Source organism: Mastigoproctus giganteus, chromosome 11 (assembly GCF_048544385.1).
Source record: "Mastigoproctus giganteus isolate SK-2022 chromosome 11, ASM4854438v1, whole genome shotgun sequence".
Taxonomy (NCBI): domain Eukaryota; kingdom Metazoa; phylum Arthropoda; class Arachnida; order Uropygi; family Thelyphonidae; genus Mastigoproctus; species Mastigoproctus giganteus.
Genome location: NC_143585.1, coordinates 155,053,654 through 155,073,671, shown reverse-complemented (window position 1 = coordinate 155,073,671; position 20,018 = coordinate 155,053,654). Strand labels below are relative to the sequence as shown.

Below are 20,018 nucleotides of genomic sequence, written 5' to 3'. Positions count from 1 at the left end.
TAATCTGAGGTGTCTAAAGGACCACTCACTTCAACCTTGTACTTTGCAGGGTTGTTTGTGAGAAAAAGATCAAGCATTTTTGCTGTTTGATTAGGATTGTCCGGTATTCTCATAGGTAAATGAACAAACTGTGTGAGGTCATTAGTAATTGCAAAAGCCTCAGCATCTCAACCAGCTGGGTCTGTATGACTAGAAAATGGAAGCCAGCTGGGGTTGCGAACATAAAAATCAACAAAGAAAATTACCTCACTATTAAGAAAGTTGGACTGGAGACAGTCAAGTTGCAAAGAGAGAAAGTTAAGGAGCTTCATGTGATTACCAGAGTTGGGAGAATAGTAGAGACAACAGATGAATTTGACACAATGAGGTGGCCAGATTTTTAAGCCAGAGAAGATCGAAAAGAGGAGATTCCAAATTACCAAGTCTCTGACAGGGAATATCGGAATGGACACATGCACAAGTACCCTTTTGAGATGAATGTAATCATACAGCGAATATTTGGACAACTGAGATGAGCAGTGGTTGAATCAACAAATAAGTGAGATTCTGTCAGAAAAAGTATATGGGATTTGCCAGACTGTAAGTGGAAATGGGCATCATTGAGATTAGAACTGAGACCACGTCTATTTGTGAACTAGGAAGTGTTTGTGAGGTTTAGATCTTTTCACAGATAAGCTTGCTCTTTTAGTTTGACAACTGATGGTATATTAAATAGTAGGAAAAAGTAGGGGGGGGGGGAATATGCTATATGAAGTAATGAAATTTTTGGATAAGGCATAGACATGGTAAGAATATACCCAGTTCCTTGATATAACGTGGCCTTGACAATGCCCCTCTGCATACACACTATTCGGACTCCCTCCAGTCACTATCTGACTATCTGGCAGAGTAGAGGTAGAATGATTATACATTAGCTGATCAGGAAGCCTCCTAGAAAGTTACCAATAGTATTGACTACTGGCCGGCCTGCAAACACCGTTTTAGAGCTGTGCCCTCAAAATGTAAGGAAGTTTGGATCTCGCCATGGTGTTCATCATAACCTCAAAAGATATCAGTCATACTGCATGATGGAAGAGATGGGGAAGGGTTGACCGGACTTAGATCTGGAGACTAAACATGAGTTCCACCACTTCAAGCCTCCAATAAGCAAAGTAGTGGTATTGCACCGATTGATGAGATTAATCTACCACCTATTATTGCTTGGTAACACATGGGAGTTATACCCAGGATTACTAACAGTCCCACCATCGTGAAGGTGCAAACAGAAGATCTGGCTGTCACAGAACATCTGGACTTCACTGATATTGGGTCCACTTGACTTAGGTGTCACCCAAATATCAGTGCCATCAGCATTTTAGACTCCCAGGTAGCAAGCACAACTTGTATAGCATATCCGAGAGAATGTCTGCAACAACCTCAAGGTCCAAACCCCAAGGATTAGACCCTGATCCATAGGTTGAATGAGGGAAGTTGTATTTACAGGCAAAAATATAACTTTTATGTTTTTGTGATAGTCACACATAATTATTGGGTGACCATGTGCATTATCAACCAGCAGTAATATCTTAAATGTTAGGTTGTTTTCTTGGCAATATTTTTTAACTTCTTTCACAAAATGATGGAGAAACCAGTCCTGAAAAATTTCTTGTATCACTTATGCTTTTTGATTGGACTTCCACACAACAGGTACCGATGCTATGAAATATTTTTGAAGGCCCTTGGATTTTTGCTATGGTAAACTAACAGTGGTTTTATTTTGCAACTTTCAGAAGCATTTCCACCAAAAAGAAGAATTAATCTGTTCTTTGATACTTTAAATCCTGGCATAATTTTTTCTTCTTGAGATATGTAAGAACAGTCTGGCAATTTTTCCAATATAAACCAGTCTCATCTACATTGAAGACCTGTTGTGGTAGGTAATCCTCGTATTTGATGATTTCTGCCAAAGTCTTGGGGAACTCCGTACCTGCTACTATGTGTGCACTTTGCAGCCTCACCTGTAACTTTGATGTTGTATTGTTTACCATGGCCCTTATATCTTTGAAACCATCCATGGATTGCAATGAATGTTTCACTAGCAATGTTCTCCCCACGTTTACACTTTAGTTCTTCAAAAAGACTCGAGGCTTTTTCTTGTATGAGCACAAGACTTATTGACATTTGTTGTTCTTCCATGTCTTCACTCCAAATCATCAACAATTTTTCCATTTCTTCTATTAATAAGCCTCTTCTTTTGGATATGATTATAGATTGCATTGGCATAGAAATTTTATGTGCTGCATAATCCGAACTTCATCTTTTATAATGGTTCTAACAGTCGATTCATTATTTTTGTAAACATATGCAATGTCCACAAATTTCTTGCCGTTTTCATGTTGTTTAATAATTTCGATTTTAGTCCCATAGTTATAATGTGCCTCTTCTTATCACCATTTTTTCTTTTTGCAGACATATTTAGGGTTCAACAAGTATAAGCTCACAAGATACAACTTACACTTAAGTGGTTAGGGTGAAAACAAAAAGCCAATGCCATTATCAATTCACATTAGCAGACACTAAAGCAATCTATTATATTTAAAGTGGCCCAATGGATGCAGTGGCTAGTCGTAAGTAGAAGATACGCAACTGCGTAACTCAAATCCACATAAGTTGAGCAATTACTGTACCTGGAAGTAATGACTGACAGGCAGATATGCTTTACAACTCACATCATAAATATTCAAAAATTTATGGCTATGATTGCCTAAATTACAAGGAGAGAATGAGGCATTAGGCGAAAAATATTGGCCGTATTTTATGACTGCATTTTCTTGGCAACTGTGAGGAATGCAGCACATCTGACTGAGCTCTGCTGCGCAGAAATTCAATGACCACAAGATCTTTTCAATTCAGCAATTTATCATAATGAAGATGTGTATGGCATCTTGAACTGAGAGGCTATACACATCTTCACGAGTCTACTGATGCAATACAAGTTTTAATAGAATTTCCGCCTGATGTCTATCTATATGTTATCATGTAAGAGGCTGCCATACTAATGTTTGTCACTTGAAATGGATTGTGATATGAGTTTCAAAGAGGAAAGGAGCTGTAACAATTTTTTTTTTTTTTTTTTTTTTTTTTTTTTACAATAGTAGATAATAATGGTATACAGCAGGCAACCTGATTTTATGGAGTGGTTTTTATTATTATTCTTGTGGGGGACTACTGATATTCAGATACACGATCTGACAATTTTTTAGACATATTTATTTGTAGCACCATATCAGGGGATACTAGGGAATACTAGGGAAAACAATATTCTAGATCTCATCATCACCCATGAACCAGATGACATAATAAGACTGACAGTACAAGCACCAGTAGCAGGAAATTATCACACAGTTCTGTGATGGATGATAAAGAAAGACAGATGTAGCAGTAGTTAAAGGCAAAGGAATGAGTTATAATTTCAGAAAACGAAATTACAATGCCTTAAGATGCTACATGGCCTCTATTAAATGGGTAGATATATCGGACAGAGAGTGAATACATTTGAATTATGGTATACCTTTAAAACATTAATCACAGAAGCCATGAATGCTTATATACTATTAAAAAATACTCCATGAGGAGGATTCCATGGTGGATGAATAAGGAAGTCCAGGTTATCTGAGCAGAAAAAGATGGCATGGAAAAGTCATACAGCAATAAAAAGTATTAAAGCCTATAACAGCTACAAATTGATCTGTAACGGTGCAACATAAAAAATACACCCCGATGCTCATCTTCTCACAGTCAACTTATGATCTGTAGCTTTTTCGTTGATTATCCCTTACATTCAACAATCTGGTCAAACACTGGCAAAGTCAGATTATCAGACATCGCTGGCAAACAGAGCAAGAAAGGGGGATAAGGAATTCTTCACATATACAGGGTGTCTCAAAAATATTGGTACAAATGTTTAGGGGAGGTAGGTAACATCTAAAGGAATGTGAATCGCATAGGAACCCATAACTGTAAATATCACCATAAGTCGGTACACGGCACTGTTCATCAGTTTGCGAGAGGGAAAATTTCTGGTTTACTCATTCAAGCAGTAGTCGCCGCACGAAGAGCATGCATCGATATACGAACTGTGAGCTGGCAGACATGCACCTAGTGTATGGATTAACAGAGGGCCCACACGGTGTGTGCCCCCATGCGGCACAACATTGCTTCGCAATAAATGTGTGGGCAGGTATGGTCGGTGACTACTTAGTCGGCCTATACCTGTTACCATCCCGCACAGACTCCGCTAAATATTGGATCATTCTTGAACAAGTTCTATCTGGGTTACTTGATGATGTTCCAGCAAATGTGAGACGCAACATTTGGTTTCAACATGACAGGGCAACTGCCCATTATGGAAGGTGTGTTTTTGACCATTTGAACAGGCGTTTTGGGCATTGATAGATTGGCCGTGATGGACCCGTTGCCTGGCCCCCCACGCTCACCTTATTTATTGAGCCTTGATTTCTTTCTGTGAAGGGGGGGGCCCCTCAAATCTATCATGTATGAATTGCCTGGGGAGATGGAAATGGATCTCGCGGCGAGGCTCGTCTGCGCTGCTGCTACTGTCAAAGAAACTCCAGGTGGGTTTCTTTGACAGTAGAAAGATGAGAAATGCATCCATCTCGTACTCCATTGTTAATATTATGTCAAATAAATGTTTGCCACTAATTACTGTCTTGTGTCTTTTCTGCTTCTTGTGCCTCTGCTACTACTTTCCCATGACGTTTCCGGTTATGGGTTCCTATGTGATTCACATTCCTTTAGATGTTACCTACCTCCCCTAAACGTTTGTACCAACGTTTTTGAGACACCCTGTATAAATGCAAAGAAGAGAAGATTGGACCCTTATGTAATGGGGGTGGGATAGTATTAGATACCCAAGCTGAAGTTGCAAGATGAACTTAACAGTTACTTTGCATCGATATTTAGTGAAGAAAAACCCCTTGTGCCAATGAGAAATTATGGAAGTGAAGTTAAAAAAATATGTAAATAATGATGTGGAAATTTCACATGTTTATTTAATAAAAAACCTTTCGAGCCAACAGGCCAGTAAGGCTACTGGGTTGATGGTATATACCCTATAATCTTAAGGGAGGTGGAAAGTGAGGCTAATTACGAGAACATCACTGGACTCGGGAGTATTTCCAGTGTATTAGAAAGGTTTTTTTTTTAGTTTTTTTTATTTGGTAGTTGTTGGCACATCGGCTTCTGTGGCCATAATGCACCTCCCAAGGTTTTTGCAGTAGTTTGATCCAAGCCTGAGGCGGGATTCGAACCCGCGACCTTTGGGTTGCTAGGCAGGCACTTTACCCACCCAGCATTAGAAAAAGTGCCGATATATCTCCAATATGTAACGGCGGTTCTAAGAGTGAAGTGGGAAATTACTGGATGGTCAGTCTAACTTCAGTAGTCAGGAAAATCATAGATGTAATGATCAAGGGTGGAATTCAGCATTATTTAGGAAGAAATGGAATTCTAAAGGATACTCCACATGGTTTTCTAAAGGAAAAATCGTGTTTAACTAATCTGGTTAGCTAGTTTGACAGAGTCAATCAAGAGCTGGACTTAGGGAATGATTTTAATATTGTTATTTGATTTCAGCAAAGCATTTGACTCAGTCGAACACAAGTAGTTACTTTATAAGCTGGAACAGGTTGGAATCATGGGGAAAATCCTTAGATGGATAGCTGAATGACTTCAGAACAGGAGTCAGAGGGTTGTGATAAATGATTATTCCTCAGATTGGGTTGAGGTCAGAAGTGGGCTTCCCCAACGATAAGTATTGGGACATTGTTGTTTTTGATTTTTAAAAATGACGACGAAGAGATAGAGGGCATAATGTCTAAATTTGCAGATGGTGTAAAGATTGGTAGAATATTTAATGATCGCCACCAAGTAGGGCATCTTCAGAGTAACCTAGATAGACTTCAGTGATGGTCAAGGAAAATGGCAACTATGCTTTAATACAGCAAAATGTAAAGTGTTACACCTGGGAAACAGTAACCCCAAAATAACTTATACAAAATAATTTTGCAATAGCATAAAAAAAGGCACATGATGCAAGAAGGCAAGCTTATATAGCATCAGCCAAAAAAAAAAAAAAAAAATCCTTATTTCACCCATCCACTCGTTCCAAATACTTGTCAAGTTCAGCCTTGAATCAACTTCTACAACTACAGATGGAACTTTCTTCCAACAATCAACCACCCACTGGCTAAAGGCAAACTTCCACACATCTATCCTACAACTGTCCTTCCTCAATTTGAATTTATGCCCTCTCAGGCGATTATTTTGGGCAAGGTGAAGAATCCCATCCGCATTGAGCATGCTCAAAACATTCAAGGCTTTATACACCTCAATCAGATCACCTCGCAGGTGCCTAGTCTCCAGACAGTGCAATTTGCAAAACTTAAGCCTTTCTTCGTAAGAGCAACCCTTTGTTCCATTCACTGATCTTCTTGGCCTTCTCCGTACTCATTCCAACAGCTCTACATCCTTCTTAAAATGAGGCCTCCAGACCTGTATACAGTACTCAAGGTGTGGCCTAACCATTGCCTTACAAAAAGGAAAGTGCAGCCATTATCAACCCACTGCAGGATGGAAGCCTCCTCAACAATTCATGCTGAGGGAAATGGACCATAATCTGCCACGCTGGTCCAGTGCGGGTTGGCAGATCGACCGTATTCAGCAGACAGGGTCTTGAACCCCGGTCTACTCAAAGAGCGTGTGCTACTGCACTCCTGCTCCTGCCCACTCGGCTACTGAGGCCGTTCATTCCCATTGCCTTATACAAGAGGGTAATCACCTCCTTATCCCTGCAAGAAAAATTACTGTATATCATTGACAAGACAACATGAACTACTCTTGAAGACCGTCTGCATTGCTTAGAAAACTTCATATCTGCCTGCACAATTATCCCCAGGTCCTTTTCATTCTTTACCACTGTCAGTGTGGTACCACAGAGTTGATACGTTACTCTGGGATTACCGCTTCCATACGTAGTACTTTACATTTGTCAAGGTTAAACTTCATTTGCCACCTCTCATCACATCTGCTCAACTTTTCTAGATCCTGTTGCAGCAGTGTACTGTCATTAACAACCCCGCGAACCTTTGTATCATCTGCAAACTTGGACATTAAGCATGATATACCATCATGAATATCATTTATAAATACAGAAAACAACAATGGACCCAACACTGATCCCTGAGGGACTCCACTAATAACATTAGTCCACGAAGAGCAGTGTCCATTAATTACCATTCTCTGTCTTCTCCCACTCATCCATACCTTTATCCATAGCAACAATTTGCCTCCAATTTGTGCAGCAGTCTTCCATGTGCAACAGTATCAAAGGCCTTTATAAGATCCAAATATATGATATCAAAGTTATTCTTTGCATCCAGTTCCTTTGTGACTACAACACAGTATCCAAACAAATTAGTCAGACAAGACTTCCCTTTAACAAACCCATGCTGTGTCCGAGCTATAACTGAAGTCTTGTCTAGATGATGCTGTAATGCTTCTTTAACCAGTGCCTCCATTAATTTCCCTTGAACAGAAGTTAAACTAACAGGTCTATAATTACCTGTGTCTCCATTTGATCCTCCTTTGTGGATTGGGGTCACATTTGGACATCTCCAATCCATGGGTACCTTCCCCGAGACCAGGGAAGCTCATTTAATTATGGCTAAGGGTTTGCTTACTTCCTCTGCCGCTTGTTGTTGTTGTTGTTGTTGTTATGGGAGTTTAATGGTGCATAAGCTACTATGACTATAATGCGCCTATTCATTTTTTATATAGGGAAATCAAAAATTTTTATAAAATCAGAAAAGATTAAAAAGCCCAATCTGCTTCAGAAAATTGAAAAATTTTAAAATATTTGCCTTGTCACCAATGTGATTCTCTAAAGTTATTGGTTTATTAAGATTTACCAGTGATAGCAGGGTTGATGTTCTGTCTTGTCTATAGTAGGGGCAGTCAATGAGTATGTGTTTAATAGTCAGATTTATAGAACAATGTGGACACTGTGGTGGATCGTCTCCTCTAAGTAAATAAAGATGGGTTGGATGGGTATGACCTATTCTTGCCTTTGACAGGACTACTTCTTCTCGTCTTGATGTATGGATACTAGAGCGCCAATTTTTCGGATCGTGTTTAAATTGAAAGAGTTTATTATTTGTTTGAGAGTGCCAGATTGCTGTCCATTCTGACAAGAATGCAGCTTGAATAGTTAATGCAAAGTCTGATGGCGGAACAGAGAACATGGGACTTAGAGGGGAACAGGTATCCTGTGTGTTATCAGACACTCAGCCTAAAACAGTGATGGATCCAATATCTCTCTATTACAGAAGATTTAGGAGAAGTCCGGTTGGCCTGCCTCCCTAAAATCCACTCATGCACACCTTCTCGATGGTAAGCCCTGTTACGTCACTTAGGTGGCAACGAACGTGTAGAATGGTTCTCTTCAAGACGCCTGGCCAGCGTGAAGAGGAAAAGACCAAACCCTCCAGCATATGACAGCACAACAATACAAATGGCCCTCAGTCCCCAGTAGCTTTCACTCTCCCTCTTACGGCAGCGAGAGGATCAGAGTGGAAGAGGAGGGTGCTAAGAATCTCTGGGTAAGACCAGGCTGCCATGCACGGAAACTGATTTTGGCCTGTTATAACGTATGATCACTCATCAGTGAAGACAGGATATTAGAGCTGGAAAAGGAATAAGAAAATGTGAATTGGAATATCATTGGTTTGGCTGAAACAAAAAGAAGAAATGAATCACTTATAAGTTTATCAAGTGGAAATCTGCTGTACACCAATGGAAACAGTGAAAGGAGTGAAGGTGGAGTTGGGTTTCTGGTCCATAAAGATTTTAAAAACAACATTTTGGAATTCAAAAGTACATCACCAAGGGTGTCAAGACTAATACTCAAGATTTCTAAGAGGTACAAGCTAAAGATTATAATGATTTATGCACCAACATCGAGCCATGATGATGAAGAGGTTGAAGAAATGTACACCGAAATTGAGAGTCTTCTAGATGAGCAGAAAACACACTACACTATTATTATGGGGGACTTCAATGCTAAGGTTGGAAAAAGCAAAACAGTGCAGAAAGAAGAACTATAGGAAATTTTGGAATTGGTGAAAGAAATAAAAGAGGTGAAAGACTTGTGGAATTTGCAGAATCTCAAGGACCGTCAGTAATGAACACTTTTTTCAAGAAAAGGGTGAACAGAAAGTGGACATGGAAGAGTCCAAATGGATTAACAACTAATGAAATCGACTTCATCCTCACTAACAGAAGATATATTGTGAATGATGTTATCATCCTGAATAAGGTAAATGTTGGAAGAGATCACAGAATGGTAAGATGTACACTTGATATAGATGTAGGAGAGGAAAGGAAAAAACTGACTCGAGTAAATAATACAAAGGTCTTTGAGATAACAGAGGAGGAGAAAAAGCAGTATGTACTGGAACTTAAGAACAAGTTTGAGCTTCTGCAGACTACTCAGGACCAAGATATCAACGAGGAATATTACAACTTTCTGAAAGTGATAAAGCCCAAGAAACCTATAGGGAAAAAGAAATCCAAAGAAGAAAAAATTAGTCAAGAAACACTTGTCATGATGAACCGAAGGCGACAAATGAAGAGCAAGAAAAACACTGACAGGGAGAAAATTGAGTATACTGAGTTATGCAAAGCCATTAGAAAGAGACTCAGAGAGGACATAAGAAGATTTAACACAAGAAAAGTAGAACAAGCATTCAGGGAAAACAAAGGATTTAAATCAGCAGCCATGAGCAGTAATACAGAAAGATAAATGATACTGAAACTGAAGAATAGCGATGGTGTACTTATAAACAGCAGAGAAGGCATAATTCAAATAGCAGAAGACTACTATAGAGAATTATACAAGGAGCGAGGGAATGATACCAGCAGTGGGGAAGATGGATTGCAAAGTAGCAACACATACGACATACCCGATATTCTTCCTGATGAGGTAGAACATGCATTGAAGAAAATGAAGAATCGGAAAGCCCCAGGGGAAAGATGAAGTTACTGTAGAGTTGTTAAAATTGGGAGGAAGAGACATAACACAAAAACTGGCAAGGCTCTTCACAAAGTGCATTAGAAAAGGTGTGATGCCTAAGCAGTGGAATAATGCAATCATAGTTTTGCTGCATAAGAAAGGAGATAAATCAGAAATTGGAAATTAGACCAATTAGCTTGTTATCCCACATCTACAAGTTGTTCACAAGGGTCATTACTAACAGATTAGAAAGAATACTTGATGAGAATCAACCAAAAGAGCAAGCTGGCTTTAGGATAGGATTCTCAACTATGGATCACCTTCACGTAATATCACAGCTAATGGAGAAAGCAAATGAATATAAAACACCATTATGCCTGGCATTTGTGGATTATGAAAAGGCATTTGACTCCATACAGCATAAGGGAATGTTTCAGGCACTGGAAATTTAAAATCGAGAAAGGAGTTCGACAAGGAGACACGATATCTCCGAAGCTGTTTACTGCTGCCCTTGAGGATGCTTTCAGAAGATAGACTGGTCGCAGAAATAAGTAAATGCGAACGGAGAGTACCTAAACCATTTACGATTTGCAGATGACATTGTGGTCATAAGCCACGATCCCAAAGAATTAGAGGAAAATCTTAATCAGTTATGCACAGTTAGTAAGGATTTTGAACTAAAGGACACTATTGATGCTGTGCTGCTGCTGCAACAGAATCTGGAAAGGTTGAGCAGATGGGCTGAGAGGTGGCAAATGATGTTTAATATTGAGAAATGTAACATACTACATATGGGAAGCAGTAACCCCAGAGTTACTGTTTCAAGTAACGTATCAACTCTGCGGTACTACACTGACAGTGGTAGAGAATGAAAATACCCTGGGGGTAATTGTGCAGGCAGATATGAAGTTTTCTGAGCAGTGCAGGTGGTCTGCAAGAGTAGCTCATAGTGTCTTGTCAATGATATACAGGAATTTTTCTAGCAGGGATAAGGAGGTGATTAACCCCTTGTATAAGGCAATAGTCAGGCCACACCTTGAGTACTGTCTGGAGGCCTCATTTCAAGAACGATGTAAAGCTGGTGGAACGAGTACAGAGAAGGGCAGCAAGATTAGTGAATGGAAAAAAGGGTTTCTCTTACTAAGAAAGGCTTAAATTTTGCAAATTACAGTGTCTGGAGACTAGGCACCTGCGAGGTGATCTGATTGAGGCGTATATAGCCTTGTTATGGTTTGAGCATGCTCAATGCTGATGGGATTCTTCCTCTCGCTGAGAATAATCACCTAAGAGGGCATAAATTCAAATTGAGGAAATTCAGATGTAGGATAGATGTGCGGAAATTTGCCTTTAGCCAGCGGGTAGTTGGTTGGTGGAACAGACTTCCATCCCTTGTGGAAGTTGATAGCCTAAACAAATTTAAGGCTCAGCTGAACAGGTATTTCGAATGAACGGAGGGGTGAAATGGGAGTGTTTTTTTTTTTCTTTCCTTCTTTTTTTTTTTTTTTTTTTTTTTGCTGATGCTGCATAAGCTTGCTTTCTTACATAATATGCCTCTACTAATGCTAATGCTACCCATTGATTACTCAAGAGTAGCTAAAACAAGGCATTTTTGTTGCACCTCAAATTTTTAAACGGGTGAGTAACCGAGATTTTGAGGGAACAACGAATAAAAGAGAAAATTTAGCATGGATTTGCTTCAGATCTGTTGTTGAGAACTTCTTAGGGAACAATAAGGATATTTGTTGACAAATATTAAATATGAAAACTACAAATATTTACAAAATATTTTCAAAACTCTTGAAAATATTTTGGCCAACTTGAAGAATTTGGGCTAGGCTGCAACACGAATATCAATTTACATTTCTTACACTGCCAAATCGACTACTTCCAGAAAATTCTGGGTAGTGTTAGTGAAGAATAGGGTGAGAGGTTTCACCAAGACATTAAAGGCATGGGGATGAAGTACCCAGGGAGGTGGAATGTCAACATGGTGGTTGACTATTGCTGGATGCTGAAGAGGGATTGTAAAATAGAAGAATCTGCAAGAAAATTCAAAGAAACAAAAATAAAGGTACTAGAAAGAGCAATTTATATGGCACACATGTCTTGTGAAAATGGTATAGTATATATTAAACTGTATAAAATTGTATACAAAACAATATTAAATTACCTAACAAATGCAGATTGAATGATGGCCCTACAGTATATGCTAATCAAATATTGAATTATGAATTCAATAATTATTGAAATATTGCAACTATGAAATCAAGGAATGATTTTCAATCGTATGGTATGTGGTATGTAAAAATCTCTATCTAAAAGCTATGAATAAACTATTTCTTTTGTTGACAATTTCGTATTATAAAGGGAGGATAGCTTTTTTTTAATTGAAAAACAACAACCAACCAACAGGTTGGTTTTTGTTTTCAAATTAGGCACAGGCCTGCATAACGGGGTTACAATTGAATAGTTTTCTTTTTCATTAGAATATTCTAAACATTCTGTTAATTTTTCTACCAGTCTCAATTAGCAGTTCCTTCTTCCACACCTCATTCCACTTATCACAGTTAGTCATTCTATAATTTCATCCAATTTTTTTCTAACTCAGCAAGTCACATTGGATTATGATCTTATATACATATCTTTCAACAGTCCAACTTTCTGAACATCGAAAGCGATTTCCATGGTGATAGTCATGTTCACTTAACGGCAGTTATGCTTTTTATAAAATCAGTGGAAGAAATTTTTAATCCTATCATGATTATTATACAAAAGAAGGTTATGTATAATTGAAATATAGAAATATTACATTTTAAGTAAGACAAGTAAAAAGTAAATTATTATTATTATTATTCACAGCAAATTTCAGATGGGTGTATAACTAAAGAACAGTATAACAGTTGTACCTTCCCCAGTTCCAAATGTCTTATCCACGTCAGGTCCCACCTGTTTTTGTTCTTTAGCTAAAACTCTTTCCCACTGAACCAAATCTGGAGAATTACGATCATACCCACAGAAATCACTAGCTTCAAAATTACATGGAACATTTTCTGGAAAAAAAAATAATAAAAAATAAATTTTTTAAAAATTACTAAAGTTACTGCAGCTATTTTTATTAGCATTTGATAAGTGACATTTGTTTATTTATGGGCAAGTTGTCTAATTGTCTAATAGGACTACTGAAGAAATAATACGGTATAAGTGAAATAAAATTAATGTAAAAAATAATAATAAAATAAAACAAAGCTTTGTAATAAATTAACTACAGGGCCTTGCTTTTCGGCGTTCTGCTAATATGGGGGGTTTTCAATTATATCCATTTTCATTATTTTCGTTGTTTGTTTGCCTGATGCTCAGTCTGTTTACAGCATATGATAGTGTAAACATGTTATTAGGCTTTTATATGCATTTGCAAGTGAAAAAAGGCTATGTTCCACTTCCAGGTGATTTTTGCTTTATAGCAGGGGTCTGAAACTTAACCTGCATTATGAGTGGTCCTACTGATATTAATAATTTCAATTAACATGCATAAATTTGTACCCAATTTTATTTTATTGCAAAAAAAATAACATTAGTGAAAAGACAGAAAATCACATGCAGTACTGGAGCCCTTATACTGAAAGCTTGGAACCAGAGGCTTTCTGGATTTCAGGTCCTTAGCACAAGAAATTAGAACATACAACATAAATAATTTAAAAAATTACATGAAGATTTACTTTATCTAAAAGTAAATCTTAATGTTAGTAAACATAAATTTTAATACCACTATAATCAAATCAACCAATAGCAGAATATAAAAATTAAAATAGTTTATTTATAAAATAAAAATAAATACAGGGCATATGAAATTCGAAAATTAAGCATATATAAGTGTTCAAAAAGTATAAAATAAACAATACTAGAAGCTCAGTTCTAGTATCATTTATTATATACTTATAAAGAAAATAAATTTTATTATTATCTTTATTTATGTCAGCATTGCTATATCACATATCACACAGTAGCATATGTGGGATATGTGATATAGCATACACATCCTCAAATCACACAGTAGTCTTAACTGGCATTAATACCATAGATCTCAAATTAAAACACTTTATCTGCTCTAAGTTTCATTTTCAACTATGTGATATGATCAGTTTGCACATGTTGACACAGTTTTCCAAGTTCTACTTTTGTGAGGGTGGGGAGCACGTAATTGCCATGTGTGTGTGTGTGTGTGTGTGTGTGTGTGTGTGTGTGTGTGTGTGTGTGTGTGTGTGTGTGTGTGTGCATACGGTGGTAAGGGTAGCAATGACAAAAAGACACTATACTCTTTTAAAAATGGTGATATTCTTATTTAGCTGTAATGAATTATTTTCATTTAAATAATGAAACCAAACAAAATTTATCTTCACTTTCGATCTACATTTTGATACACCAAAGTAACAAAGCATAATTATATATTAAAAAAAGTATCAAAATTTAATACTGCAGTTCTTTTCAGAAAGCCATAACTGTTATAAGCGTCTTTAAAATCAACAAATTATATAACATATTAATGCTAAGTAGAGTTTGATGGTGCCTTCTGGAAGAATTAGCCACTAATTGCAAGATTAAGTAAGAAGTACACATTCCAATTACATTACAGAAAGCTTTGTTTTTGCATAACAAGTACCCATTATTCACGAATTGCTCGCAACACACTGGTTTTAGGTATACTGAGTATTCCAGACAAGTGTTCACCTATCTTACCAGGACATCTAGGAAAGGAAGGGGCCCGTTCACTTGCAATTCTAAAGTGAACTGGATGAAGGGGCATAGGGAGTTGAGGTACTCTAACAGCGGCACATCTGAAACCCAGGGATGATGGTGAAAATATCAGCTGCATACCTGCATAACATGGTGATTGGTACCAGTGTGTTCAGGAATATGCATTCCTCTAACTGCTCCATTGCGATGTTGGCAATGACAGAGATGTACCCATAGCCATACCGTGTATGTTGTTTGTAGAGAGGCCAAACGTGATGACACTGCCTGACAAACACAGGTTACGGTTTTTTTGGTCAACTCAGCATGACCTCAACCCCAGGTATGATGGTGAGCTGATCGACCAATCTCGCCAGCACTATCACCGCCTATGGCTAGAGTCCCTAAATATATCTAGCTGTCACAAAGTTTTAAATCGCAGTAGAGGTACAAAACTACACCCAATTTTGGAGTCAGTAGTTTTGAAACAGGACAAACGCTGGCAGCAATCCCACATGCGTGCCGTGTACCAACAACAATCACCTGATCTGGCCTAGTAAGTAACTGAACACTCTCACATTCATGTATGTACTCTCCCAGTCATCTGAGCATGCACAGCCTATTTAGTTTAGTTAATTCCATTCCTAACGTTTTATGTTATGGATGCATTTCTGTATATATGTATGTACCTTTCTTGCTGAGGAAGGGGTTCGTTACACCAAAAGCTTCATCGTCATATTAAAAATTTATTTAGTTACTACTTCCACTGGTTCTACTTTACTTTCTTCTTGTAAACCATGGAAACCAGTGCCACAGGCTGATTCTCTTTTAAATAAATTTAATTTATGACACAGGCATAACAGTGATTAAACTTTTGTAAAACGCAATTATCACTCTATCATGTTCTGAAAGATAGGTGCGCAGAGTAATACTAGAGTAGCATCCAGCAATTTTTTTTTTCTTTTTTTTTTTGAATTTAGATAGCAATTTAGAAAGTTAATACTCAGTGTCCATAGATTTTACGTTCGTAACTTGCCGCCATTGTTATACGATACGGAATACCGAAATGTTTAACATAAAACTAGATAGCGAAATACATAGCAGTGTATTAGAAATCTGTTAGATTAGATTAGATTAGGAAGAGGTGAAATTTTTATGGCTCCAGCTAATAGAGACGTTTTTGCTTTTTTATTGACTCAAATTGGCATATTACTTTATTTTTTTAAGTTGCTTTATATTCCTAGTAACAATACTTTAGTTTAATTTGAATTCAGATAGAAATTTTGTAGGTTATTACTTAGTATCAGAAAGGGTATCAAATCCAGGTGTAGGACGAGTTTTGCAGCTCCCGCGAATGCAAAGATTTTAATTATATTTAGACGTTTAATTGACATAATTGTTAGATTAAATTATTTTCTATAAGTAGCTTATAGACCTAGTCAAGCTCAGTGGTTTATTTTGAATTTAAATAGTGCAATTTCAAAAGTAAATAATACCTTATGTCCGTAGATTAACCATTCATAACTTGCCATCATTGTTATACGATACAATGTGTGCACCGAACTAGATAGCATAACGTTTAACGGAAAACTATATAGTGAGTATAGTAGAATCAATTAATCAGTGAAATTTAATAATATTATTAAATTTCATTGTCAATTGAATTGTAATTTTTTAACTAAATAAATAGCGACCTCGTTTTTACAAATTTAACATCATAAATTAATACATATAAGTTGACAGGGGATCAGAAAGTCATATAATGTGACTCAGAGATAAATACTCGATACCGAATATATAGTGTTAAAACTGCATTGGGATATAAGTTTAGGGTTATATTTTGTATTGGAATTTTATTGAACTTCAATAGAAATCATGACTCAGACCAGAGCAGCAAAGCAAAAGGCTCAAACTAATGGAAGTGCTGTGGCTCAGGGGAGAACTGAGTGGGAACGGTTGTCCTCTGAATCACAGTCTATTGAAATGCACTGCTTGTTTCATGTTTGTGGAGAAATCAGGAAAGGGACATGATATTGCTAAGGGGAAGGTCTCTGTGTGTGCACGATATAAGGAGTGTGAAGAAATCAGGTGACAACTCGGCATTGTTATGGGCTTATATGAGAGCTTGAAGGAGAGGGTGGATGCCCTCTTAGGATTTTAACTGATGGGACCATCAAGCTCTCAGCTGCCCACATCAATGCCAGAGCTTGCACTTCAACATCACGCAAAACAGCGGCAACCCCCAAGGCAGAATGTACTGGTCCCAAAGGAACTAGTTGTTGCAGGTGACTCTGCGGTCAAGGAAATGGAATATATTGTGCAAAAAGGATAGATGTAACAGGACCAGGGTATCTGATATCATTTGAGCAGATATCATCTTTTAAGGGCACAAAGGGTGATATTGTTGTAAACGTAGGCACTAATGATATTAAGAGTAGGAGACTGGCGGAATTAACAAGTACAAGTCAATGCTGAAAAAAAGCTGTGAGTTAGAGATGAATTTGAAAGTGTCTGCAATTCTGCCCAGACACGATAGGAGGGAGTATGTGATAAGAGCCTTGTCGATCAGTTCAACCCTGGAGAGGTTGTGCAAAGCTCAAGGGGTAAAAATTTTTTAAACCTGGTCTGTGCTTGTTAACAGGGGAGACTGCTTCTACAGGAATGGGATATACTTAAATAGAAAGGGTGCAAGAATATTGCTGATGCTATCGAAAAATTGTTAGGTGTGTTGGAAAACTGCTAGCTTGGGGGTATACACAGACTAAAAGATTAACAGCAGCCGCTGCCAGAGGTAAAAGTGATTCTTGCACTGTTTCTATTGAAATGCAATTGAGCAGTAGCATGGAAAGCAAGGCAATGGAGATTTCCAGAACTGCTAGGAGTCATAGTGGAACAAGTAAATACATGGGCTGTGTTAGGGTAACTAAGAGTAGAAACAGGTGCATGCATACTTGCATGTGCACCAATCCTAGGAGTATGGTTAATAAATTCGATGAGCTTGAACTGCTAGTCAAGATGTCAAAGGCAGATATTGTTGGGATAGCAGAGACGGTTTGTCACACAGACATAAGCAGTGCAGAATTGTAATTTGGGGAGTAAATGTGTAAAGACAGGACAGACAGGACAGAAGAGAGGAGGAGTTATTCTGTTAGTTAAAAAAATACATAAAATCTAAGGAAGTGCATCCAATTGATGTTGGTGGATAATGCAATGTTGAGTCTGTTTGGTGTGACATAAGCATTGGGAAAGGAAAAATGAGAGTAGGTGTGCATTATAGGCCTAATGAATCTGATGAGTATAATGAGCAATTGTGCAGAGAAACAGAGTGGGCCAGTAAATCAGAGTGTAAATCAGAACAACAGAAAACAGCGATAGTTAACCCGAAGGAATACTTCGAGAACAACACAGCACCACTCCATCAGGCCATAAGGAAGATAGATAAGTGGTATACCCCACTCAACCCAGACGGTACAAGAAACGAAGTCAGAAAGATGGGCAAAGAAGACACTATATGGCAGGCGCTACATGGAACACACTACAATCTCCATCAAGATCACATCGATAACATTTCTTTCAATGCATGGCTCACAAATGCTCTTCCCCGAGACTGAAGGAGTCATGCTGGCCATACCAGAACAGGTAATCAACACCATAAACTATACAAAATACATCACAAAGGAACCTGGAATATCAGATGACACATGTTGACGATGCCACCTGGCCTCAGAAATGATCCAACACATCACTGCGGGGTGCAATATGATCACCCAGACTGAGTACACTCATAGACATGACCAGGTATGGTCGTGTCTATGAGTGTACTCAGAAATGATTGAGGAATTCTAGAGAAACATATGGAGCAGGGAAGTATGACATAGCCGAGCAACCTGGAGAGAACTAGAACGCAAGAAAACCAAGGACATACAAGAAATGAGAGAATGGGAGATTCAGGAAGAAGTAAAACAGACGATCAAGAACTCTCACAATTGGTGAACACCAGGAATTGGTGAATAATATAAGAGACCGGGATAATACAGCAGAAGCTAGCGAGGAATTACAAGTTGACTAAAGTAAGTGTACCATACTACAAGTACGAACCCCAGGCAGTACTAGAGACCTGAACCCACAAGCTGTACTGGGACCGGACCATAATAACGGATAAGACCATCCCGCACAACAGACCGGACATAACCCTTGTGGACAAGATGGAAAAGGCTACCTACCTGATTGACATAGTGGTGCCGAACACTAGCAATGTCTAGAAAACCCATGAGAAAAAAATTAGGAAGTACACGAACCTGAGACATGAGATCAAGGAGATGTGGCATATGCAAGAAGAATCAACCATCCCAATCATCATGCCACCCACTGGTATAGTACCAAAGACTCTACATAGCAGCCTAGCAGAAATAGGTCTCCCAGAGAACACCTACAAGGAACTCTAGAAAGTCGCAATCCTGAACACTTGTAGGATAGTCAAAGATTTCCTCGGCTGACAGCAACACCAGACATAACAAGCACCCTGTGTACTTGGTGGTAGTACTTGTCATGGAGTGGAATCCCCCAGTCAGGGAGAAATAATATAAGAGCAACAACAATAATAATAATAAAGGGGCACAATGGCCCAGTGGTTATGACACTGGAGTACCAGTCTGATGGACCAGGGTTCGAGTACTGTCTTGACGGAAGCGAATGCGGCTCCATCACGCTGGGAGTCCGTTATAATAATAGTAATAAAATTTGAATAATAATAATAAATAAATTAATAGTAATAATAAAAATAAAAAAACATTGTGGAAGCTGCTCCAAGGGAACTACCTACCCCAATGTCGGAGTGGCGGCTGAGGCAGATTGTGGCGCCATTCGCGAGAACTACCACTGGATATAAGTTGAAGCTAAACAGATCCACCTCCATAGATGGATGAATTCACAGAGAAAAATTAATCATATTGCATCGAGTGTGGAGCAGGATAAAGTTACTCGCGTTCAGGCCTTAGGCAGAGGGGTTGGTTCGAAAAGTAGGAGACAGTCTCCCGAGGAAGACAGTGGAGCGAGTGGCGCTGTCCCCCATATGGCTACCACAAGAGAAGGGCAAGACCATCCAGCCACACCAACTGTAAGTGCTTCCTGCACAACTGCACTAGTGACCACCCAGGAAGGAAAGAAACACCAATGCATGAAGTGGAGCATCGAAATGAATACATACATCATGCAAGCATAC

At 38.3% G+C, this 20,018-nt stretch overlaps 1 protein-coding gene across 1 annotated transcript in view; it reads right to left on the bottom strand.

The window, feature by feature from the left end:
* LOC150078523 (MAM and LDL-receptor class A domain-containing protein 2-like) overlaps positions 1–20,018 on the bottom strand; it is a 765,548-nt gene that overhangs the window by 634,922 nt on the left and 110,608 nt on the right. The window contains exon 8 of the mRNA XM_090384594.1: positions 12,976–13,119. Coding sequence (XP_090240720.1) covers positions 12,976–13,119 — 144 coding nt within the window. The remainder of the gene's footprint in view (positions 1–12,975; positions 13,120–20,018) is intronic.